Source organism: Salvia splendens, chromosome 11 (assembly GCF_004379255.2).
Source record: "Salvia splendens isolate huo1 chromosome 11, SspV2, whole genome shotgun sequence".
Classification (NCBI taxonomy): Eukaryota; Viridiplantae; Streptophyta; class Magnoliopsida; order Lamiales; family Lamiaceae; genus Salvia; species Salvia splendens.
This window is the reverse complement of record NC_056042.1, coordinates 3,034,175-3,055,759: the sequence shown is the minus strand read 5'-3', so window position 1 is coordinate 3,055,759 and position 21,585 is coordinate 3,034,175. Positions and strand designations below refer to the sequence as shown.

At 39.2% G+C, this 21,585-nt stretch overlaps 1 protein-coding gene across 1 annotated transcript; it reads left to right on the top strand.

Moving 5' to 3' along the window:
• The first annotated feature begins 6,185 nt into the window (after positions 1 to 6,185).
• LOC121754998 (protein LIGHT-DEPENDENT SHORT HYPOCOTYLS 10-like) lies at positions 6,186 to 19,016 on the top strand. The gene is made up of 2 exons (XM_042150286.1): positions 6,186 to 6,851; positions 18,652 to 19,016. The coding sequence occupies exon 1, from the start codon at positions 6,266 to 6,268 to the stop codon at positions 6,824 to 6,826; it is 561 nt and encodes a 186-aa protein (XP_042006220.1). The 5' UTR covers positions 6,186 to 6,265; the 3' UTR covers positions 6,827 to 6,851; positions 18,652 to 19,016.
• Positions 19,017 to 21,585: the final 2,569 nt, after the last annotated feature.

The window sequence follows — 21,585 nt, the reverse complement described above, 5'->3', positions numbered from 1 at the left end:
ATAGATAAAACTCAATCTCACCTTTCTAACTCCTGCTATAAATCTTGAAAATTATGATTTAACCAATGTCTAATATCTCCTCTGCCTCTTTATAAGAAAACTCTTGAAATTGGTTGGTTTATATTTTACGTTCAGTTTAACACACTATAACATCATATAAAATCTCATCTCGAAACTGTTTTACTTTTAAATGAGATGGAGAGGGTAATAAAATTGTTACAGCCTCTCTGTATCTTTGAACTGTGAAAGCATTTGTCAGCTTATATATGCTGCGCTGATTCAAGACAAGACTTCATCTTCTTGAAAACATTTCTAAAAATTGCACAATTTTGGAAGTTGGGTACCGAGCTAAATTACCACCCAAAACCTACCATTTTAAATTTGGTACTAACAATTTACATTGTACGAAACATATATATTAATGGTGGCTTTATTAGAGACAGATAAAGGTGAAAAAGATAAGTCATCATGTCATCAAATACACCTCTAAATTAAGACAGCAACGTACGTACACAAATAAAAATTGATGATGGGTGTGATTCCTTTGACCATGTCAGTTTGTCACGCATTTACATAAATATAAATGTACAAATTTGTTTAGCTCAAAATTACCAAACAAGTAGTACCACAACTTTGCTCTTTCTTACGGATTAAATCAAAAACAGCTAATTCAAGAAGAAATATATTTTTTTGCCCCCTAAACTATTTATATTTTTTTCAGGTCCTTGGAAGTTTCATTTTATTGCTTCTAATTGCTAAACTTTTATTTTTGTAGCAAATAGACATTTTTAATATGGATGATAAACATTAATACTTGAAATTTAAATTACACCCTTAAATCATTTTTTTTTCTGGATACTTCAAATTTCGCCTTTATCTAAAATCAACCAGTAATGGAAGAGTTAATCAGCAGTGGCACCAGTAAATATAATAATGATTATGATTAATGATGGCGGCTTGAATAATTTGTCCAACTATTTAATATTTTATATTGTAGGTGCATTAGAAAATATTTTATTTCAAGATCGTATCTGATTTGAGTTTTCGTGACAGGTTGACTTGGATATTGTTTCAAATAGTCTAGGCAATGCTCACGCAAATGGATTTGATGATTGTGCAATCTTGTTAAGGACTTAATCCCTAACGATCCGATAAAACGGACAATAACGAGATAAAGATAATCCGGCGCTCGTGAGGGTCGGCGGAGATAAAGATCTGGGCGGCTGTGCGCGGGTTCCAACCCGTCGGGCAACGGCTACAGATCAGATATACGTTCCGGCTGTGCGCGGAGACCTTCCGTCGGGCAGCAGATAGCGTAGGGAATTATGGATTCAAAGCATAACTCGAGGCATTTGGCCAAAATAATATATTTGTTGATGGATGATTAAATATGATAACAAGCTCTCCTATTTATAATACTAGAATACTACCCTAACTTATTGAATAAGAAAACTAAGATATGGAAAAGATTTGCTAAATCCCTATAATATCTAAACTAAATAAATATAATATAGGTTCGTATCAACTCCCCCACGGTTAAAATCCACCTTGTCCTCAAGGTGGGAACCACGAAGCTACGAAGAGTTGAAAGAAGCAGCTTTGGCGATTTATCTCCTCCTGGATCAAATGCCCACCGAATAGTTGGGCGTCTCCCTTCATCATTTCCACCCAAAATCACCAATAGAGAACCGTGTTGGGTATAAGATATGGTGGACACCCCCGCCACATTGTTGTCACGACAATTCAACGCTGAAATGAAAAGTTTTGCCACACCTCCATGAATGCTCAAACACGGCGTGTCATTTCCCGGAGGAATCAACCTTGCATCTTTGTCGAACGATGTTGATCGATGATTCATATTTGGATCATCACTGACATTCAAATCCACATTGACACAAGCAATTACGGGCAAATCGGTATAAGCACTATCTCCTTTCTTGCCCCAACAATTTCCAACTACATTTTTGGATGACACTTGAACAACATTGAGTGAGGCGATTATCTTCTCCACTTCACCAATAGAACCATCCTCCTCTTTATCTACTAGCAATGTCTCCTCCTTTTCACCAATCTTCTCATCATATACCCCAACGAGCACTTGTGGTGGCTCATTGTCGTTCTTGACAATCCCCTTGTTCTTGATGAACTCTCCAGGGGACTCGTTGTTTGGAACATCAGGAGGAGCGCCATCATTGTGAACATCGGTAATGTCATTGGGAACCTCAACACCGAATACTATCGTGGGAGTATTATCAGTTTTTTCTTCGGCTAAATTCTCATCTTGAATGTTCTTCTCAAACGACCCGTTCAAACTGGCGAGCAAAGCGGCTTGCTCTAACCTATAAATACGTAATTTCTCATTGTAATCGTCTAATGCCGCTTGTTGGACAGGAGTGAGTGATTGAACCATGAGATTGGGAGTATTGGGTAGACCACACTGCTTCCCCGAATCAATAAACTTGCTGGACTGTTGTGGCCGATGCGTGACGCCGGACCGTGGCGGGGCAACGACAGTCAACGGAGCTGTGCCGTGACTCAGAAATCGGTCGGACCGCGGTGACCGGTATGTAGGCTGCTCGGCGCGGCCATTATGAAGATGTTGGTGTCGCCTCGGATACTCCTCAAGCTTCTCGAAGCGGTGATCTGTGTCGTCGCTCCAAGCCTCGAATTTGTCCAATATGTCCAAAACGCGATCTAGTTTACTGGAAACGGGTTCCTGCCTGTACTTGGGTGGCGGCTGATCATACACCGAGACCTCGTTGAAGGGGCGTTGCCTTGGTGTCTCTCGATAGACAGGTGTGTCCCAACAAGTAGGTCGGCGCTTGGGCGGTGATGGCGAGTACATATCTAGCTCGTAGGATGAAGAATGTTGATATGCAGTGGTCCGACGGGTGCATGGTGGGTCCCAGCAAGTGGGCTGTCTCCGACGGGTGCAGGGTGGGTCCCAGCAAGTGGGCTGTCGGGTGTGGCAGGGGTAAAACGGCTGCACGGGTTGAGGGAAATTGTATTTACGATGGCAATAGCCGGCGTAGTCGTATGACATGTCGACGGACTGAATCGTGGTTGTGGTAGAAATGGTGGTGATGATCGTCTGACTTCGACGCGGCACGCGGGAATCCTTCACGTCGGGCGTTGCAGAAGTAGAGTTGTCCGGCGGCTAGAGCTCGGCGGACAGGCGGGGCTCGACAACCAAAGCAGTTACTGTCGCGGAATGTTTTCCGTCGGGCAGTGGTGTAGCTTTGGTTCGAGATGGTGGGAGGGTGAGCTCACGATGAAAGCACCAGTTGTTAAGGACTTAATCCCTAACGATCCGATAAAACGGACAATAACGAGATAAAGATAATCCGGCGCTCGTGAGGGTCGGCGGAGATAAAGATCTGGGCGGCTGTGCGCGGGTTCCAACCCGTCGGGCAACGGCTACAGATCAGATATACGTTCCGGCTGTGCGCGGAGACCTTCCGTCGGGCAGCAGATAGCGTAGGGAATTATGGATTCAAAGCATAACTCGAGGCATTTGGCCAAAATAATATATTTGTTGATGGATGATTAAATATGATAACAAGCTCTCCTATTTATAATACTAGAATACTACCCTAACTTATTGAATAAGAAAACTAAGATATGGAAAAGATTTGCTAAATCCCTATAATATCTAAACTAAATAAATATAATATAGGTTCGTATCAAATCTCCAAATTTTGATTAGCTGTAACTTCAATTTCCCACTCAACCGGCACCGTAATTATTTTTTCTCTCCTCATAACCCTAAATTATCGTATTCGAATTATTTATTAAATAGTGCAATTGATGATCACCTAATATTTTTTTTGCCAATACGTATAACATCTAACCATAATAAATATATGGAAGTCATATTCAAGTCAATATACCATTAAGACATTGAGATATGTCACACAACAATAGTACTAGGACACTGAAGTCTGCAACAATCGACTCCTCAACGGGCTAACATCATCATTTATCATAGTCATGCTGATCGTGTCTGGCTTATTTTCCAGATCACCACTCTGAGTTAGCTCCCAAACATTGTCGTCGGTCACGTCTAGCCCTTTTCCCATATTACCATTTGAATTCTTAGAGTATCCCCATCCGTGCTCTTACCAAAGAGCACGGATGTGGGCCCGGACCCACGTTTATTACTTTTTTACTCCCTGCTCTTAGGCAAGAGCACAACACCCACATCCATGCTCTTCCGCAAGGACATGCTCAAGGGTCCCACCATTCTATTATTCAATTTAAATAAAAACATTTTCATAATATTAAAATGCATTAAAAATACCCGGAATACTATTACAAATTACAAAAAATTAAAAATTACATAATTAAAATCCTAAAAATTAAAATTTACATAATTAAATTCATAAAATTAAAAAACCCCACTACTCGTGGCCGAATTTTGCCCAAATATGTTTGATTAGGTCTTCTTGTAGCTCAGTGTGGGTTCGGGTATCGCGCATTGTGTTTCTTGTTTCGATCCTCTCGCCCACCGTCGTATGCACACCTCGGCGTGGGGGAGACCTTGCGGTTGAGCTTCCGGCTTCATCCTCGTCGTAAAAGTTAGCCGCCCTCGGTCCTTGGTCAGCTATAATCATGTTGTGTAAAATAATACACGTGTACATGATGTCGGCAATATTCTTAACGTACCACAGCCGAGACGGGGCTTTCACAATGTTGAATCGGCCTTGAAGGACCTCAAAAGCTCTTTCGACGTCTTTCGGAGCAGACTCTTGACGCTGAGCAAAAAGAACCCGTCTCGGGTCTTGCGGATTGCTGAACGTCTTCACGAAAGTCGACCACCTTGGGTAGATACCATCGGCGAGATAGTAACTCATGTGGTATGCATTTCTGTTGACGGTGAAGTCGATCGCTAGTGCTACACCATTCAAAACACATTGAAGAGTGGTGAAGAATAGTGGCGGCGATATAGGCTTCATAGGCGGCACGATATTGTTCATAGTATTCTTGTTCTTCGTGCTCCACTTCCGTCATGATATCGGTGAAATCCATTTGAGAGGGTTTGAGTGAGAGAGGAAGATGTAGATGAGTTGTATGAAAAAATATGAATGAGAGATGAATGGGAGATGATTTGATGTGAAAAATGGATGATGAATGTGTGTATTTATAGATGATTTTGGGAATAAAAAAAATTATAAAAAAATAAAAAAAAATCAGAAAAACGGTAATAAAACGGCCATATTTTTGGGAATCTGAAAATAATTTTTTTTTTAATTTTTAGCATTATTTTCAATTTAAAAAAATAAATTTCCAACGGATAATCCGTTGGCCAATAGAAACGCGCCACGTAGCCTGCTCAGCGGCACGGACGTGCTTGATGCATTGAGCAGCGCCGTGCCAGCGGCGGGAGTGCAGCAGCAGCGACAGCGGTGCCGCGCCAGCGGTTTCCGTCCCAGCGAGCACCGCTGCGGATGCTCTTAACAAGATATACTATATACCAATAATAATTTTTTCCGATCCAATTTATTTTCCCTCCGTTCGTGATTAGGAGTCTTGATTTGCTATTTTGGTTCGTCCGCAGTTAGAAGTCTCGATTCACTTTTACTATAAATGACAAGTATGTCTCGCATTCCACTAATTCTTTTCACTTACATTTTATCGATGAACTAAACTGGAACTTCTAATCGTTGATGTAGGTGGAAAATTTTTAGTCAATAGATATAACACATGAAGGTGAGCGCCGATAAGTTATAATCAATTGATACGGAGAAAGAACCAAAGAATAATCAACATATAGTACTCACGAATTAATCACTCCACAAGAAAACTAAAGAATTAATTAAGCCATAGTAGTACTATTTAATGTTATTCACGTGCACAACCTAATTTTCTCCCAAGCTTTTCAAAATTCGAACGCAAATTTCCTCTCAACATACGTACATATACTATTGAAAATTAGGGGGGCGTGACACTCCATTCACGGGGAGAAAGGAATCATAAATTCATCGATGTACAACAAAAAACCACAATAATACACCTAAAACGATGCTTTCACACCAATAATTAAAATCTAAGACAAAAAATTAAAAAAGTAATCGGAGTGCATTTAAAAAGAGACGTTGAAAATTAATTCATGAGAGAGAAGAAAAAAATTAAATTAAAGCAAGAGCAAAAAGCACTCTCATTAGGCCCCACCCCATGTCCCCTCCATAGACTCAAAAACTTTGATTTATGATCAAATTAAATCTTTCTTCACCCCTCTTCTCTTTTCCAATTACCAAAAATAGCCATGAATAACAATAATTCCAATTCCCTCTCCGCCGATAATCAGGCTAGCGGCTCAGGAGCGGCTGTTGTTAATAATCAGCCGCCCCTGAGCCGTTACGAGTCTCAGAAGAGACGAGACTGGAATACGTTCGGGCAGTATCTGAAGAACCAGCGGCCGCCGGTGTCGGTGGCGCAGTGCAATTGCAACCACGTTCTCGAATTCATGAGGTATTTGGACCAGTTCGGGAAGACGAAGGTCCACTTGCACGGGTGCGCGTTTTTTGGGCTGCCCGACCCGCCCGCCCCGTGCACGTGCCCGCTGAGACAGGCTTGGGGCAGCCTCGACGCGCTCGTGGGGCGGCTCAGGGCCGCCTACGAGGAGCACGGGGGGGAGCCCGATACGAACCCGTTCGGGAACGGGGCGGTCCGGGTTTATCTGCGGGAGGTGAAGGACTGCCAGGCGAAGGCGAGAGGAATTCCGTACAAGAAGAAGAAGAAGCGGAAATTCAATCAAACGACGTCGTCGCAGCAGCAGCAGCATGAGGATCAGCTGCTTGTCAAGAACCCCAAGCTGCCTGCTTGAATCGGAGAGAGAGAAACAATAATTGGTAAGTTTTTATGTTTTTGAGTAACATGAAATTGAGCTTCGGAATACTAGGAAAGGGACAGGTGATGTGTCTGAAAAAGCTTTGAGATTAAACTTTGCTGAATTAATAGTAGTAATAGATTTGGGGAAGAGAGAGAGAGAGAGAGAGGGGAGGACCACACGATCTCAACCGCAATAGTATATTTAAGAATACAGTACATTTTCTGAAATCCAGAAACCCTAGAATCATAATTTGGGAAACCCTAATTCTGATTGAAATGGGAAGTTTCAGGCTTGGTGGTGTTGAGCAGAAGCTTTATTATTTTCTAAAAAATAAAAATTGTTACATGTATCTACTGATCTATTTTGGTTTGTTTGTTTCTCTCTCAAATCATGGGGGATTAAAAAATTAGCTATGATTTAGTGTGATTAATAAACAATTTTTTGGGCCTTAGGGATCTGGGACATGAATGACATTTCATCGTATTGATTTTGCATGATTAGGGGAATATCTAAAATAAACAAATTTGTAGTATTTTAATACCATATGTATGTATAAATCATTCAACTATATGCATAGGTATATATGGTTGCATAGTGGTTAGTAGTTAGATTTAACAGCTACAAATCATTTGAATCCAAAATTGTCTCCTTCTGTTCATTTGTAAGAGATTTGAGTACTATTTATGATTGGGCTTGTGTGTCTATATTTATATAATGCTCACTTTTTTGTAGATTCCATATGCTATAGGTTTCCCAATATGTATTTATAGTAGTAATGAAGAAGATGAAGTAACATTATCTGTTTTTGAAATTAAAGTCCTATTAAATTTGCAGACATTTCAAAATATTGAAAAAAAAGGTACGGTGTGATAAGATATATACTCAAATAGATGCAATGCACCATGCTAAGTGTAGGTCCCTAATTGATTAATGCGATTCCTTCGATCTGTATTATTCTGCTTCGAATAGTCTTCCCTCTTTGCAAAATTCAAATCAGAAATAAAAATTCAAAATTTCTATAAATAAATGATGGTGTTGAAGTATATATATAGTTCTAATGTTCGTTTTCTTTTGACAAAAATTAAACACTTCATGTAGGTAAGTTTTCCTCAATTTTTTTTTTTTTTTTTGAAAAGTGACTATAATTAATTTTCATTTTTTCCATATATAGAGATGTTCATGTCGGTTGAGAAAAGATTGATTCGATTTGCATCCATTAAAGTCAAAGACTCATTGAATTAATTATAGCTTGTGTATGGAGTAAATGTTTTGATTATTAATCACTGATTATATTTAGTTGTACAGCTAGGTGACCAATGACGGTAAAATTAAATTTCAACTGTAAAAACTTTTTTAAAAATTTCTTCTGTGAATAAATCTTGTGGATGTTGCTGAAGTGCTGGCAATGTATTTACATATATGTATTATAAACCACTTAAAATTAAATAATACTACTTGTATTTAGTTGTATTCACCAATCTGATAAATTTTGTGGTTGGCTCTATATATAGTGAGGTCAAAGATGTCTATAGAATGCTTTGGAAAAGTTATTCACGAGATTTTCTCAAATTAAAAATCTGTTTCTACTTCCAGACGATACCAATTGATCAGCTAGTTGTTGTGAAAGATTTGATTTGTTTTGTCGGTAACATTTGTCAATTAAGGGAACGTTTTCTCTAATAATCAGAAGATAGCTAGCATCAGATTGCCGACATGAGGATTCTTCTATTCTACTATATTTTGTTTCAATTTTCATATGTTTATTTTGTTTGATTATCATTTCAATAATATGAGAGAGAGGTTCTTAGAGTATTTATTAGGCCATAATTCGCTAATTAATAACCTTTTAGGCCAAAGAAATAATTATGTATTAATCATTGAAGACATGTAGTAAAGGTTTGGAGTGTCTCACCAATTATTGAACACAACCAGTGTTTGATATTGCTGAATTCTTACAATAAAAAAGTTGTTGAATATTGATTGTGGATTCTCATGAGATGATAAGAGTATTAAGATAGGGAGTCAAAAGTGAAAGCTTTGTGTGTGCTTCTATGATCATGAAGTAGTATGATGTCTCTTTAATTGTCGCTCCATAGTGGATTAAGTGTGTGGGTTACTTCAAGTTCTTGATTTAGTAGTGATTCATTGTGTGCATTAGTAATTTTTCTACTAATTTTTTATCGCATTTTACTTATAGTTTTGATAAAGGACTTCATGTTTTAGAGTCACCACCCCTGAAGCTCAGTTGTTGGTTGATCCATGATAGATTAGGTGTTCCTTATATTTATTAGTTGGTTTGTCTTCAGCTTTAACCCCTTTCTTTAAGAAAAAAAATAGGGAGTCGTAACTTAATACAGAACCATGGTGAAATGGAAAGAGGTTGACTCCCTCGCATTCCAAACTTTCATGTGGAATCGACGGGAGATACGTATCAATCCATCTTCCTTTTGAATGAAACGTTCACGAATGGCCCACGCCGAGTGGCAAACCCAAAGCCACATGACCACCTTCCACTTGTTACCCTTTCCCTTGGGTCTTATATGTCATTCCAAATCGGTGTGGGATATGTATCAATAATTCCCTTTTGGGAGCCCTAGTTTTACCCAAAATCATAGTAAAAGATAAAGGGTTATTCCCTTTTATATGTCATTCCATATTTTTCATATGGAACTTATAAAAAAAAGGATATATATCATAAGATGTGGTAGATATCTATGCAAAATTGAATAAAAATTATTATAATGATATTTTAATGGAGAAAATGCAGCTCAAAGGTGAAACAAGGGTAGCATTTGCTTGAATAGTGTGCATGTGACTTGGGATAGTGCAATGTAGGCTAGAAGGATTGTGAAGGTTTTTTAAAGAAGCCTTAAAAATGCAGTTAATTAATTTTATTATTGACATTAGGTTATAATCCAACTCTTTTGAGCATATGTATCCCCATATGTATGTATTATCTCTTTTGACCTACTTGAACTGAGCCAAGTTCTTTCAAACATAAAGTAGTGCTTTGAAAGGTTATTTAGCCTTGTAATTATATATTGACACCATGTTAGTCCCTTAACTTTATCTCAATTAGCAGAGTATATTAAAGACTTTCATAAGTTTGGCGCTTTTAGTCCCTTTTGATCTAGTTAAATTGGTCGATGTCATTAATAAAAAAAACTTAGAAATTGATCCCAAGAAAACTTAGAAATTTCCCGAAAAGTCATCAGAATCGTGACATGTTACAAAAACTCAAACCTCTAAATAAGTTTCTAGTGAATCATATTTGGGGAAAAGGTTCAAATGACAGATGTTTTTGAAAGTTTTAGGTCTATCATGGATAAATCTATTTTGTGAATTTGAATTTCATTAAAATGTAGTACTCCGTATGAAACACTTCGTTTTTTCCTAAATCAAATATGCTGTAGGAAATGTGTTTACTCATATTATACTGTGTAATCAATAAATCAACATATCAATCTAAAATTCACATGTAGAGGCTGCTAAATCTCTCATTAATTTATATTTGCACATGTAAACATGCCTCATGCATATTTTACTATATATGGTACCAGGGCGTACTATGGTCAATAAGTGAAATTCTGTCAAAAATCAAAGCAAATTTCAGCCCTTGAATCCTTAAATTGGATGGTTGTGATAATAATATCCGAGCTACATTATTAGACTAAAACGTAATATATTATTAGACTATACAATCTACATTATTAAATGACACGTGTCATTAATCTAACGGTTATATCACACGATCCAATGACTGAGATTTACTTTGATTTTTGACAGAATTTCACACATCCCTATGGTACTATTGTTTTGATCTTTATGTTAAATAAATAAATCAAATAGTAGTATGAAATTTCAAAGTCTCCGTTAGAAACCGCCGCGAGGATGAATCCATATATGTATGGGCGTTAGGCTCGGTTGGCAAAGATTTCAAGATTTATTCTGATTATCTCAACTCGTTGCCCTAAGCAAACTCTTCAATGGACTACTGCAAGAGTCTGTCCATCTAATTGACAGCGTATGTTAGTTCCGCATTTGCATTTTCCGAAATCTATCACTTTGTTTTGCACTAAAGTTGCCGATAATTGCAAACTACGGTGGTTCGATGCAAAGTACTGTTGGAATCGTGCTTGGTCAAATGACTTTGACTAATAATAAATGTTACAAGACATTCAACTTTGTGAAATTAAATGCAATAGCATTGATCTATGTTCCGAGTAGATGACCGTAGTATATTCATTTTCTCAAATCCAATTCCCGGTGAGTGAGAAATAATATATTAAAGTTGGTCACAATAAAGTAAGAAATGAGCAATGAGAAAAACTAAGGGATTAATTAACTGAGTTTTAATTATCCCACATCGGAGATGATAAACTTCTTTGATGAAGTATTTAATAAGATGAATTATTATGTGTAATAATTATCATGGAATAAGATGGGTGACAGAGCCCACACGCGCCCGCCGCCGCCCGCCCACGAGCCGTAAGCCTTGCACCGTGACCCGTGTGCCTTGGATCTTGGTAATTGGTCTATGGCTGGTCTTTGGGTGGTGGTTCAAGACCCGCTTGTTCTTTTTAGACCACCTCAAACTCCACGTTATCCCCGACGGACCCTGACTCATGGTGGTCCTGGTCCACATCATGTTCCCGATGAATCCCGACGCATAACGGGAGACAAAAGGTCCCCGATGGACCCCGGTGGTCTATGGTGTATCCCGCCGTGTAGTGTGTCCAGATGCATCGTGTCTCTTCAGCTCCCAACGGCTAGTGCACCAGTCAGTAACCCCCGGCGGTTACGGTCAATGGCCTTGATGACAGACATTATGTCTGTTGACTCCTGCAACCCCTGCGAGTGGACTTGGCCTATAAATAGCCATGCATTCATTGCATTCTATACACAACAAACTCAAGCATTCTTAAATATACGCTCTCTCCCTCTCTGCATAATCTTCCCGTCGAAGCTCTACCCCTCCTTACTCCCGTTTGCCGGAGCTCTGCTGCTAGCGGTGCTGCTATTTCAGAGACGAAGCAGTTTTATCTTTGGGGACGACATGTCAAACCGAGAGCACTATCGGGGCGTATCTCGTCTTACGGAAAGAGGACTCCTCGACTCAGCTTACTGTTTTCCACAAGTTTTTTTGTGTAATTTTTCAGTTGTTTCCGTGTAATTTTCTCCTCGTTTTTTCCGTGTAATTTTCGCCCGGCAAGTTTGTATCTCAAAGTTCAACATTCGCAAGACGAGATATTCTTATCACTAAAGGAGTTTACACACACCAACTGAACTTAATCAGCACCTTTGCTTGGAGATGTCGACTGACCCGTCTACCGCCGCTGCCACCGTTCCATCCACTGTGTCCCCCGTTGCACCCGTCAACACGTCGTCGAACATGACGATGATTCCGACTCCTGGCTTTTCAACTTCTTCCTCAACAACCCCTTTGGGACGGTTTCCGGATTCACCTCGAGTGGATCGGTCGGTTCCACTTTCAGTGGTTCCATTGAATCCTTCATTGGGTTGAGTGTTGGGGCCTTCGGGCACGACACAGGTGTTGGATCCTTCGGGGTCAACATGAGTGCTAGCTCATTCAGGGGAAGCCCGGGTGCTGGATCCTTCGGGGTCGGCACGGGTGCTGGATACTTCAGAGTCGGCATGAATGCGGGGGCCTCTATGCTCCACGCAAATATGGGGGGTAATGTGCCCCAACCAATTGTTAGCTCCTACGGGGGCAAAGGAGTTGGTCCCTTTCATGGGACAAACTCGGCACCAATAGCACCAAGGATGATGCCACCCGCCGAGAAGCCATCGAAGTTCACGAGAACGGATTTCAAGAGGTGGCAACAGAAAATGTTGTTCTACCTAACAACGTTGGGCGTCGTAAACTTCCTCAAGGAGAACGAGCCAACCCCGCCAAGTGAGGACGAGGCACGTGTTGAAATGTACGTCGAGTATGACGTTTGGCTCAAAGGAGACTATCTTTGTAAAAACTTTATTTTTAGTGCTTTAGATGATAGTCTCTACAACGTGTATTGCACTATTCTCACATCAAAACAAGTGTGAGAAATGCTAGATAAGAAGTATCATAGTGATGATGCGGGCACTAAGAAATTTGTAATAGCCAAGTACTTGGACTACAAAATGGTCGACTCCCGACCAATCATGGACCAAGTGCAAGAGTTCCAGCTGATCATCCACGACCTCGCCGCAGAGGGAATGACCCTGCCTAAAGCTTTCACGGTGGGCACGGTCATTGAAAAACTTCCACCCGGCTGGAAGGACTTCAAGAGCTACCTTAAGCACAAGCTAAAGGTGATGAATCTTGAAGACTTGATTGTGAAGCTGTGCATCGAGTCAGACGTGCGCAAACGCGATGATTTGGCTAAGGGTCATGGCCCACCTGTTGCAAAGGCCAATCTGTTGGAGCGGGGCGGTCCCTCCAACAAATGCTCTCGTCCAACTACAAAGGACAAGTGCAAGGGGAAGCAGCCTGCGAGGAAAGTTGAAGGCAACTGCTACAACTGTGGCAAACCTGACCACTTCTCCAAAGACTGCCGCAAGCCAAAGAAGAAGCCGGCTGCCCACGTTGTTGAAAAAGAGTTCAAGGATTGGGATGAAAGTTACCTTGTTGTTGTGGTCACGGAAGAAGTCAACCTTGTTGATAACAAAGGTGGTTGGTATATCGACACTGGAACTACTGCCCTCGTCTGTGCCGATAAGAGCAAGTTCGACTCCTACACCGCTTTTGAAGGGAGGAAAATCAATATGGGGAATCAAGACTCGTTTCAAGTCCTCGGCATTGGGGACGTGGTTCTCATGATGACGTCTGGCGTCACCATCACTTTGAAGGATGTGCTGCACGTCCCGGACATCCGCAAGAACCTAGTGTCTGGATCAATACTAGTGAATAAGGGGTTTAAAATTGTATTCGAACCTGATAGGTTTTCTTTGTACAAGTTTGGAAATTCACTTGGAAAAGGTTTTGTAACCGACGGACTTTTCAAGCTTAGTGTAGCTACACGCCATGTCCCTAAGTCGTTGGCTAATAATAAGAATGCATCTACTTCTTCTTACTTGACTGAGTGTTCTAACTTGTGGCATAATAGATTGGGACATGTAAATCCAAATGCTATTATAAGATTACTAAGTTTAGATTTACTAAAGACAAATGAAGTAAAAACTCAAAACAAATGTGAAACTTGTCTTGAGGTGAAAATGATTAAGTTACCGTTTCATTCGGTTGAACGGAACACGAAACCCCTTGAATTAATTCACACGGACGTATGTGACTTAAAATTAGTGCAAACTAGAGGTGGTAAAAATACTTTATCACATTCATAGATGATTGCACAAGATATTATTATGTCTATCTTTTAAGAAGTAAAGACGAAGCAATAGAAGCGTTCAAAAATTATAAGAACGAAGTCAAGAATCAACTTGGATGTAAAATCAAAATGATTCGAAGTGATAGAGGAGGGGAATACGTAGCCTCGTTTGAGGAATTATGCAACGCAAGTGGTAAAATTCATCAAACGAATGTTCTATATTCACCACAATCTAATGATGTTGCAGAACGCAAGAATCGAACTCTCAAAGAGATGATGAATGCATTACTGATCAGTTTGGGGATGCCCCAGAACATGTGGGGAGAAGCTGTTTTGACAGCCAACTACATCCTAAAAAAATATCACGCAAAGGTAAGGACGTTACTCTTTATGAGTTGTGGAATGGAAGGAAGTCATCCTACAAATACCTCAAAGTGTGGGGGTGTTTGGCAAATGTGATGGTTCCTCCGTCCAAAGAAGTTATAATCGGTCCTAAAACAGTTGATTGCATCTTTATTGGGTATGCACTCAATAGTAGTGCATATCGATTTGTTGTCCACAAGTCTGAAATACCGACTGTGACCGTGGGAACAACAATCGAGTCAAGAAATGTTGTATTTCTTAAAAATATATTTCCTCACAAAGACAAGGAAAATATTGCACCCAATTCTGAGACGAGAATTGAGGATGAAGCCACTAGTTCTAAATCAGCGGATGAAGAGCCAGAATCGCGCAAGCGAACAAGGCCTGATGTTAAGACTGTGTTTCTAAATGGTGACCTTGAAGATGAGTAGGTATCGAACAAGGCTTTAAACAAAGGTCAACATCAATTCGAGTGCTTCTCGCGATTGCTGTTGTACGCAATCTTGAGATTCATCAAATGGATGTTAAGACTGTGTTTCTAAATGGTGACCTTGAAGATGAAATCTATATGGAACAACCTGAAGGTTTTGTAGTACCTGGACAAGAGAAAAATGTATGCAAGCTGGTTAAATCCCTCTATGGATTGAAACAAGCGTCGTTGCAGTGGCACTTGAAATTTGATAACGTGATGTTATCAAATGGATTTAAAATCAACGAATGTGACAAATGTGTCTACATTAAGAACACTGATAATGGATACGTTATAGTGTGTCTCTACGTTGATGATATGTTAATCATGGGTAGTAACACCCAAGTGATTAACGACACGAAAGCCATGTTAAAGAGAAACTTCGACATGAAGGATATGGGTCTCGCCGATGTAATTCTTGGAATGAAAATTCTAAGAACATCCAAAGGAATCACCTTAACACAATCTCATTATGTTGAGAAAGTATTAAAGAGATTCAACGCCTATGATGGCATCCCGGCTAAGACGCCTATAGAGCTCAATGTTCACTTGAGCAAGAACATGGTGAGCCAGTTGCACAAGAAGATTATGCACGGGTCATTGGATGCATTATGTATCTTACTAATTGAACTCGACCTAATATTGCTTGCGCCGTGAATAAGTTAAACCGTTATACGAGCAATCCAAGCAAAGAGCATTGGAAAGCTCTTGTAAGAGGTTTGAGGTATCTCAAGTATACTCAAAATCATGGGCTACAGTTTTCGGGATACCCCCGGTACTTGAAGGGTATTGCGATGCAAATTGGATATCCGATAACAAAGACTCACTTTCAACAAGTGGATATGTCTTTACGATTGGGGGTGGTGTTGTCTCGTGGAAATCCATGAAACAGACATGTATAGCCCGATCCACCATGGAATCAGAATTCATAGCTTTAGATGAAGCTGCGGAAGAAACCGAATGACTTAAAAACTTCCTTGAAGATATTCCATGTTGGTCAAAGTCCGTGCCTCGAGTGTTAATTCACTGTGATAGCCAAGACGCTATTGGGAGGGCAAACAATGGCTTGTACACTGGTAAGTCTCGACACATTCGTTGACGACATAATACCGTGAGACATTTGATCACAACAGGGGTGATTACAATTGACTACGTGAAGTCATTGGATAATCTAGCGGATCCGCTAACCAAAGGGTTAAATCGTGATCAAATGAATAAATTGCTAGAGGAAATGAGTTTGAAATCCACAAACTAAAAGAATTTTCATAGTGGTAACCCAACCATGATGATTGGAGATCCAAGAACTTGGTTCAATGGGAAAACTAAGCTATAAGAATTCGTGTGAACACTCATCTATATCTATTCCCTAGAGAGTAATAGAGTGTTGAAAAAAATTGCATAGTGGTGAGGTTAAGTCTATGACTTTTAATGATCCCTAAAGTATCCGTTGAGGTGAAGTTCTCAAGGAGACCAGGTATGGCAAGATACTTAACGAGGAATCACCTATGTAAGTGTGAAGTGGGGCTGCTTCAAACAATACACTTATGAATCCAAAGTGGTGTCCAAGGCCTGAAATGGACACAAAATGTGAGAACGGATGAGGTTGATGTGTTTAAGTGTTGATATCATTGTCTCTGTGTTTGCATCGCGCTACTAGTCCGCCTGAAATAGTTCAAAGCATCGCGCTACTAGTCCGCCTATGTATCCGATGGTGTTGACTATGGATGGTTTAAAGCCAAAAACTACATGTCCTTATGCTTACATACCTCTTGAGGGTTGAACTTGTGTTTGCATACATATGCATTTGGCAATTTCCACTCATGTGGGGGATTGTTAGAATCGTGCTTGGTCAAATGACTTTGACTAATAATAAATGTTACAAGAAATTTAATTTTGTGAAATTAAATGCAATAGCGTCGATCTACGTTCCGAGTAGATGACCGTAGTATATTCATTTTCTCAAATCCGATTCCAGGTGAGTGAGAAATAATATATTAAAGTTGGTCACAATAAAGCTAGAAATGAGCTATGAGAAAAACTAAGGGATTAATTAACTGAGTGTTAATTATCCCACATCGGGGATGATAAACTTCTTTGATGAAGTATTTAATAAAATGAATTATTATGTGTAATAATTATCGTGGAATAAGATGGGTGATAGAGACTACACGCGCACACGCGCGCCGCCGCCCCCCCGCGAGCCGCGCACCGTGACCCGTGCACCGAGCGTCGTGTGCCTTGGATCTTGGCAATTGGTCTTTGGGTGGTCTTTGGGCTGTTCTTTGGAGCTGGTCGTTGAGCATGGTTCAAGCCCCGCTTGTTCTTTTTAGACCACCTCAAACTCCACGTTATCCCCGACGGACCCCGACTCATGGTGGTCCTGGTCCACGTCATGTTCCCGACGTATAACAGGAGACAAAAGGTCCCCGATGGACCCCGACGGTCCATGGTGTACCCCGTTGTGTAGTGTGTCCAGATGCATCGTGTCTCTTCAACTCCCAACGGCTATTACACCAGTCAGTAACCCTCGGCGGTTACGGTCAATGGCCTTGATGACAGACATTATGTCTGTTGACTCCAGCAACCCCTGTGGGTGGACTTGGCCTATAAATAGGCATGCATCCATTGCATTCTACACACAACAAACTCAAGCATTCTTGCATACACGCTCTCTGCATAATCTTCCCGTCGAAGCTCTACCTCCGCCTTACTCCCATTCGTCGGAGCTCTGCTGCTACTTCAGAGACGAAGCCGTTTTATCTTTGGGGACGACACGCCAAACCGAGAGCACTACCGGGGCGTATCTCGTTTTGCGGAAAGAGGACTCCTCGACTCGGCTTACCGCTTTCCACAAGTTTTTCCGTGTAATTTGTTCCTTGTTTTTTCCGTGTAATTTTCGCCGGTCAAGTTTGTATCTCAAAGTTCAACAAGTTCTTGGATACCGACGAATTGAAGTTAAATCTAAGTGTTTCTTAGTATCATTGGAAGCAAACACCAAGTATGACAATGCCTTAATCTTATAGACATTGTTCTGGTAAATTAGCTTAATCGCCTTGGCATTCATTGTCGACTGTCGCAACAGATGACATATTTAGATTCTCTAAAACTGTCGACTTGAGTAGTTTAAGGCTATGCTTTTTTGTTTTTGTTTGCCTTCGTGGAGTATTTGTTTTTTCATGATTTTTGTGTTTGTTGCGTGGATATTATTTGGATATGATGCATGATGCGAGATCGATACCGCTCCTAAAGAAGATAGGCGGACTTGAGATTGTTTTGTGTGTTAGCTGATTTTGTCCGTTGTTCAGTTTTTGTGTTGTTTTTTTTAGTATACCTTGTTCATATGTTGGTTTGTAGTAGATGTTTGGATTGTCGATTGTTTTTGGTGGACTTTGTTCGCCATCTCCTTAGCTTTGATCATTTTGCATTCACATTCACAAAAAAATTGTCACATATTGTTGGTTTGGTTTTAGAATTAATATGATGAGCATATCATGAAACTAAAAAAACGTGTAGACTATGCATGATTATGCAGAATGATCAACTTCTGATTCAATCTATCTAGTGGAACAAGAGCAAAATTTTCTAATCAATATGCATGTGTTTGCTTGTAAAATAATTTTAATCTAAATTTTCTATTACTGTTTTTTTTCTCTAATTTGCAGGTCTAAATTCACATAGCAAGAAGTTGTAGTGGATGGAGAAAGAAGAAGTAAATTGTTACTCGTCACCACATGAGAAAGCTTGGGAATGAATAACAGACATTTTAAGTGATGTAAAAGTACTGCAAGATCAAGAGCATATCCTATATTATTGTAGATGTAGTTTAATATAGTAAATATACATATAATATAGTTTAATATAGTAATTTTATATCTATGTATGTTGTTGTAGTTTGGTGTTATTGTAGTACTCTAGCTAGAGGGCTTACATTTAGATACCATTCGAATTATTTGTGGTTTCAACTTTCAAGCTCAAAAAAAGTTGATCAATATATTTATACAATCGAGGGGGTTCGTGTTTTGTTGCATTGAATCTTGGAAAACTATTGTACATGTGTAATTATATACATATGATCATATTATATAAGATCACCATTAAAGTGAAACTGATATTCATATCAGTTTGCTAATTAATTAATAGTAGTATTTATCTTGGAAAACTATTGTATCATATTCTATAAGATCACCATTAAAGTGAAACTGATATCCATATCAATTTGCTGATGAATTAATAGTATTAATTGATATTACAAAACATATCTGATTCAATATCAGATCATTAATTCATAATTAATATTAGTAGATTTTTTTTATATTGAAAGTCAACAATTTTTATGAAGTCAATTGATATTAATGAATCAATAAAATAATATGATTTGTGGTTCTCATTTAATTACAATTTTATACTATACAATTTGTGTAATAGAGTCCATTTGAAATTTCGTTTATTAGTTTCTGAAAATGCAAATTTTTCATACTTAGAAAGAATGCTACTAAATATAGGTGGATACTTAGGGCGTGTTCAGTTTTTAGGATATACCAAGAATTAGGCCTAATTCTGGGTAATATCTAGCGTTCAGTTTCTTGTATTAAATCCTTGAAAGCCCTAGATATGGGTTGGGCCCGCACTGTTACTATAGGAAATGGGCCAAAATGAAATCTTGAAGATGAGGTGGTTTTTGGAACTGGGCGTGCTAGTTAAACCTAGAATTGGAACAAGATTACCTTTTTACCCCAGTCATTTTCATTTCTCCTCTTTCTCATCCCATTACTGGCTCACTCCTCTCTCTCTCTTGCTCCACAAAGATTCATTCCGCCTCACTATTGTCGCCGAAGGACGCGGCTTTCAGCCCGCAACTCTAATGATTTTCTAGTTTCGGATTGAGAGGGGGACTGGCTTGGTAATAGTGGATATGGGAGCTGCCGGAGGAGGCGATGTTGGAGCGGACAACCTCGAGGAAGCGGAGGGAACCGATGGCGACGGCGACGTTCGAAGGATTGGGCGGCGGAGGGAGGAGGCGTCGGTGAGGCCGCCGCTCCACATCCTCATGATTCTGATTCCGATTCAGATCTGACCACGATGAGAGAGAGTAATGCAATTGCATTGGGCATGGTAATCTGAACTCCATTCACGGCCAAATTTGTTGAGAAATTAGCAATAGATGAGAGGAAGGAAACAATGTGTTGAGTGATGAATTCCCCAACTGCACGCATCTCTACATAACCAAATTAGTGTTGGAGAGGAGGTGGCGCATGGTGGAGGGAGAGGAGTTTTTTAGTCCATACACATAATTTTGGCTAAATAAGTTGCAGAGAAAAATTCCAATTCAAGCTTACTCAACGTTCTAATTCATTCAAGAATTGGTGGGCCCCACCCACTCAATTAGCATCGAGTTTCAACTCTGCCCAAAGCGAAAAATGGAAACTGAACACGCCCTTAGAATAACACTCCCTCATGAATTCCCTTCTTCATCATGAGTTTTAAAAAATGAAAAAACTTACTATAAGTTATAAAGATATAAAAATATGATAATATATTTTTATATATTATTTTTATAATAAAATATAAGTTAAATGAATTATACTTATTATTTATAATAAAATAAAATGAGATTCCCAATAGAGATTGATATGGAAAAAGATACTTTTGTATAACAGGTGGATTATTATATATATCGTGCAATTTCGAGCTTATGTTTCTTATGTAACTAGACCAGATACAACCACAATTAATATGACTTAATTGATAAAAATATGTCCTCTGATTTATAGGATGGGAGATTGAGTCATCTTGACAATTTAGTATTTCTGGAAACCAGTTCGTATTCAAATAATAACATTTGCAAAATATATCAACCAAATGCAATTCATTTAGCTGAGAATAGTCAACAGTCCCACAATAATAAAACAACCTATAAAGTCTACAAATTCAGCAGATTTAATCACGAGATTCAAATTACAAATCATAACCCAATATTTTTATTTTCAAAGTACAAATTTGATCACAATTCACGGGACAAGTCTCTTTCTCCCAAATATTAAATAAATAAAAAAACAAGATTCCCAATTGAACTAAAGTTTAAAAATTCTAAAAGAAATATGCTTTTCGAAAATGTACTCTCCAAACAAAATAGTATGACAAGTTAGGATCTATGCTTTCAAATTAAATCTCATCACGTGAACTCAGTTGGGCCTTTATTACCCTCCCTGCACATTTTAGGTGAAAGAACTCATTCCTCCACTACTGCCCCACTTGAAATAGGAAGTGCAGTTCTTAAATCGTTATCGGGTCAATCTGATAAAGACTTAATCTAAGACAAAACTCAAACCCGCTTTATTAAGAAAATTCTCAATCCGAACACGAATCCGACTTTTTACCTATAAATCTGAATCCAACATGAACCCGTTAAAGATGCGATATAATATGAATTGACATGATGCAACAATTACCCGACAACGACCCCGAACTTGATTTACATAATTAAAATGTGATTTAAACAATTAAAACACTATATTACACAATCAAACCTTATTTTCAAATTTGATTTACACAATAAAAACTGATTTATATAAACCTAGAAAATAAAGCTATGAAAT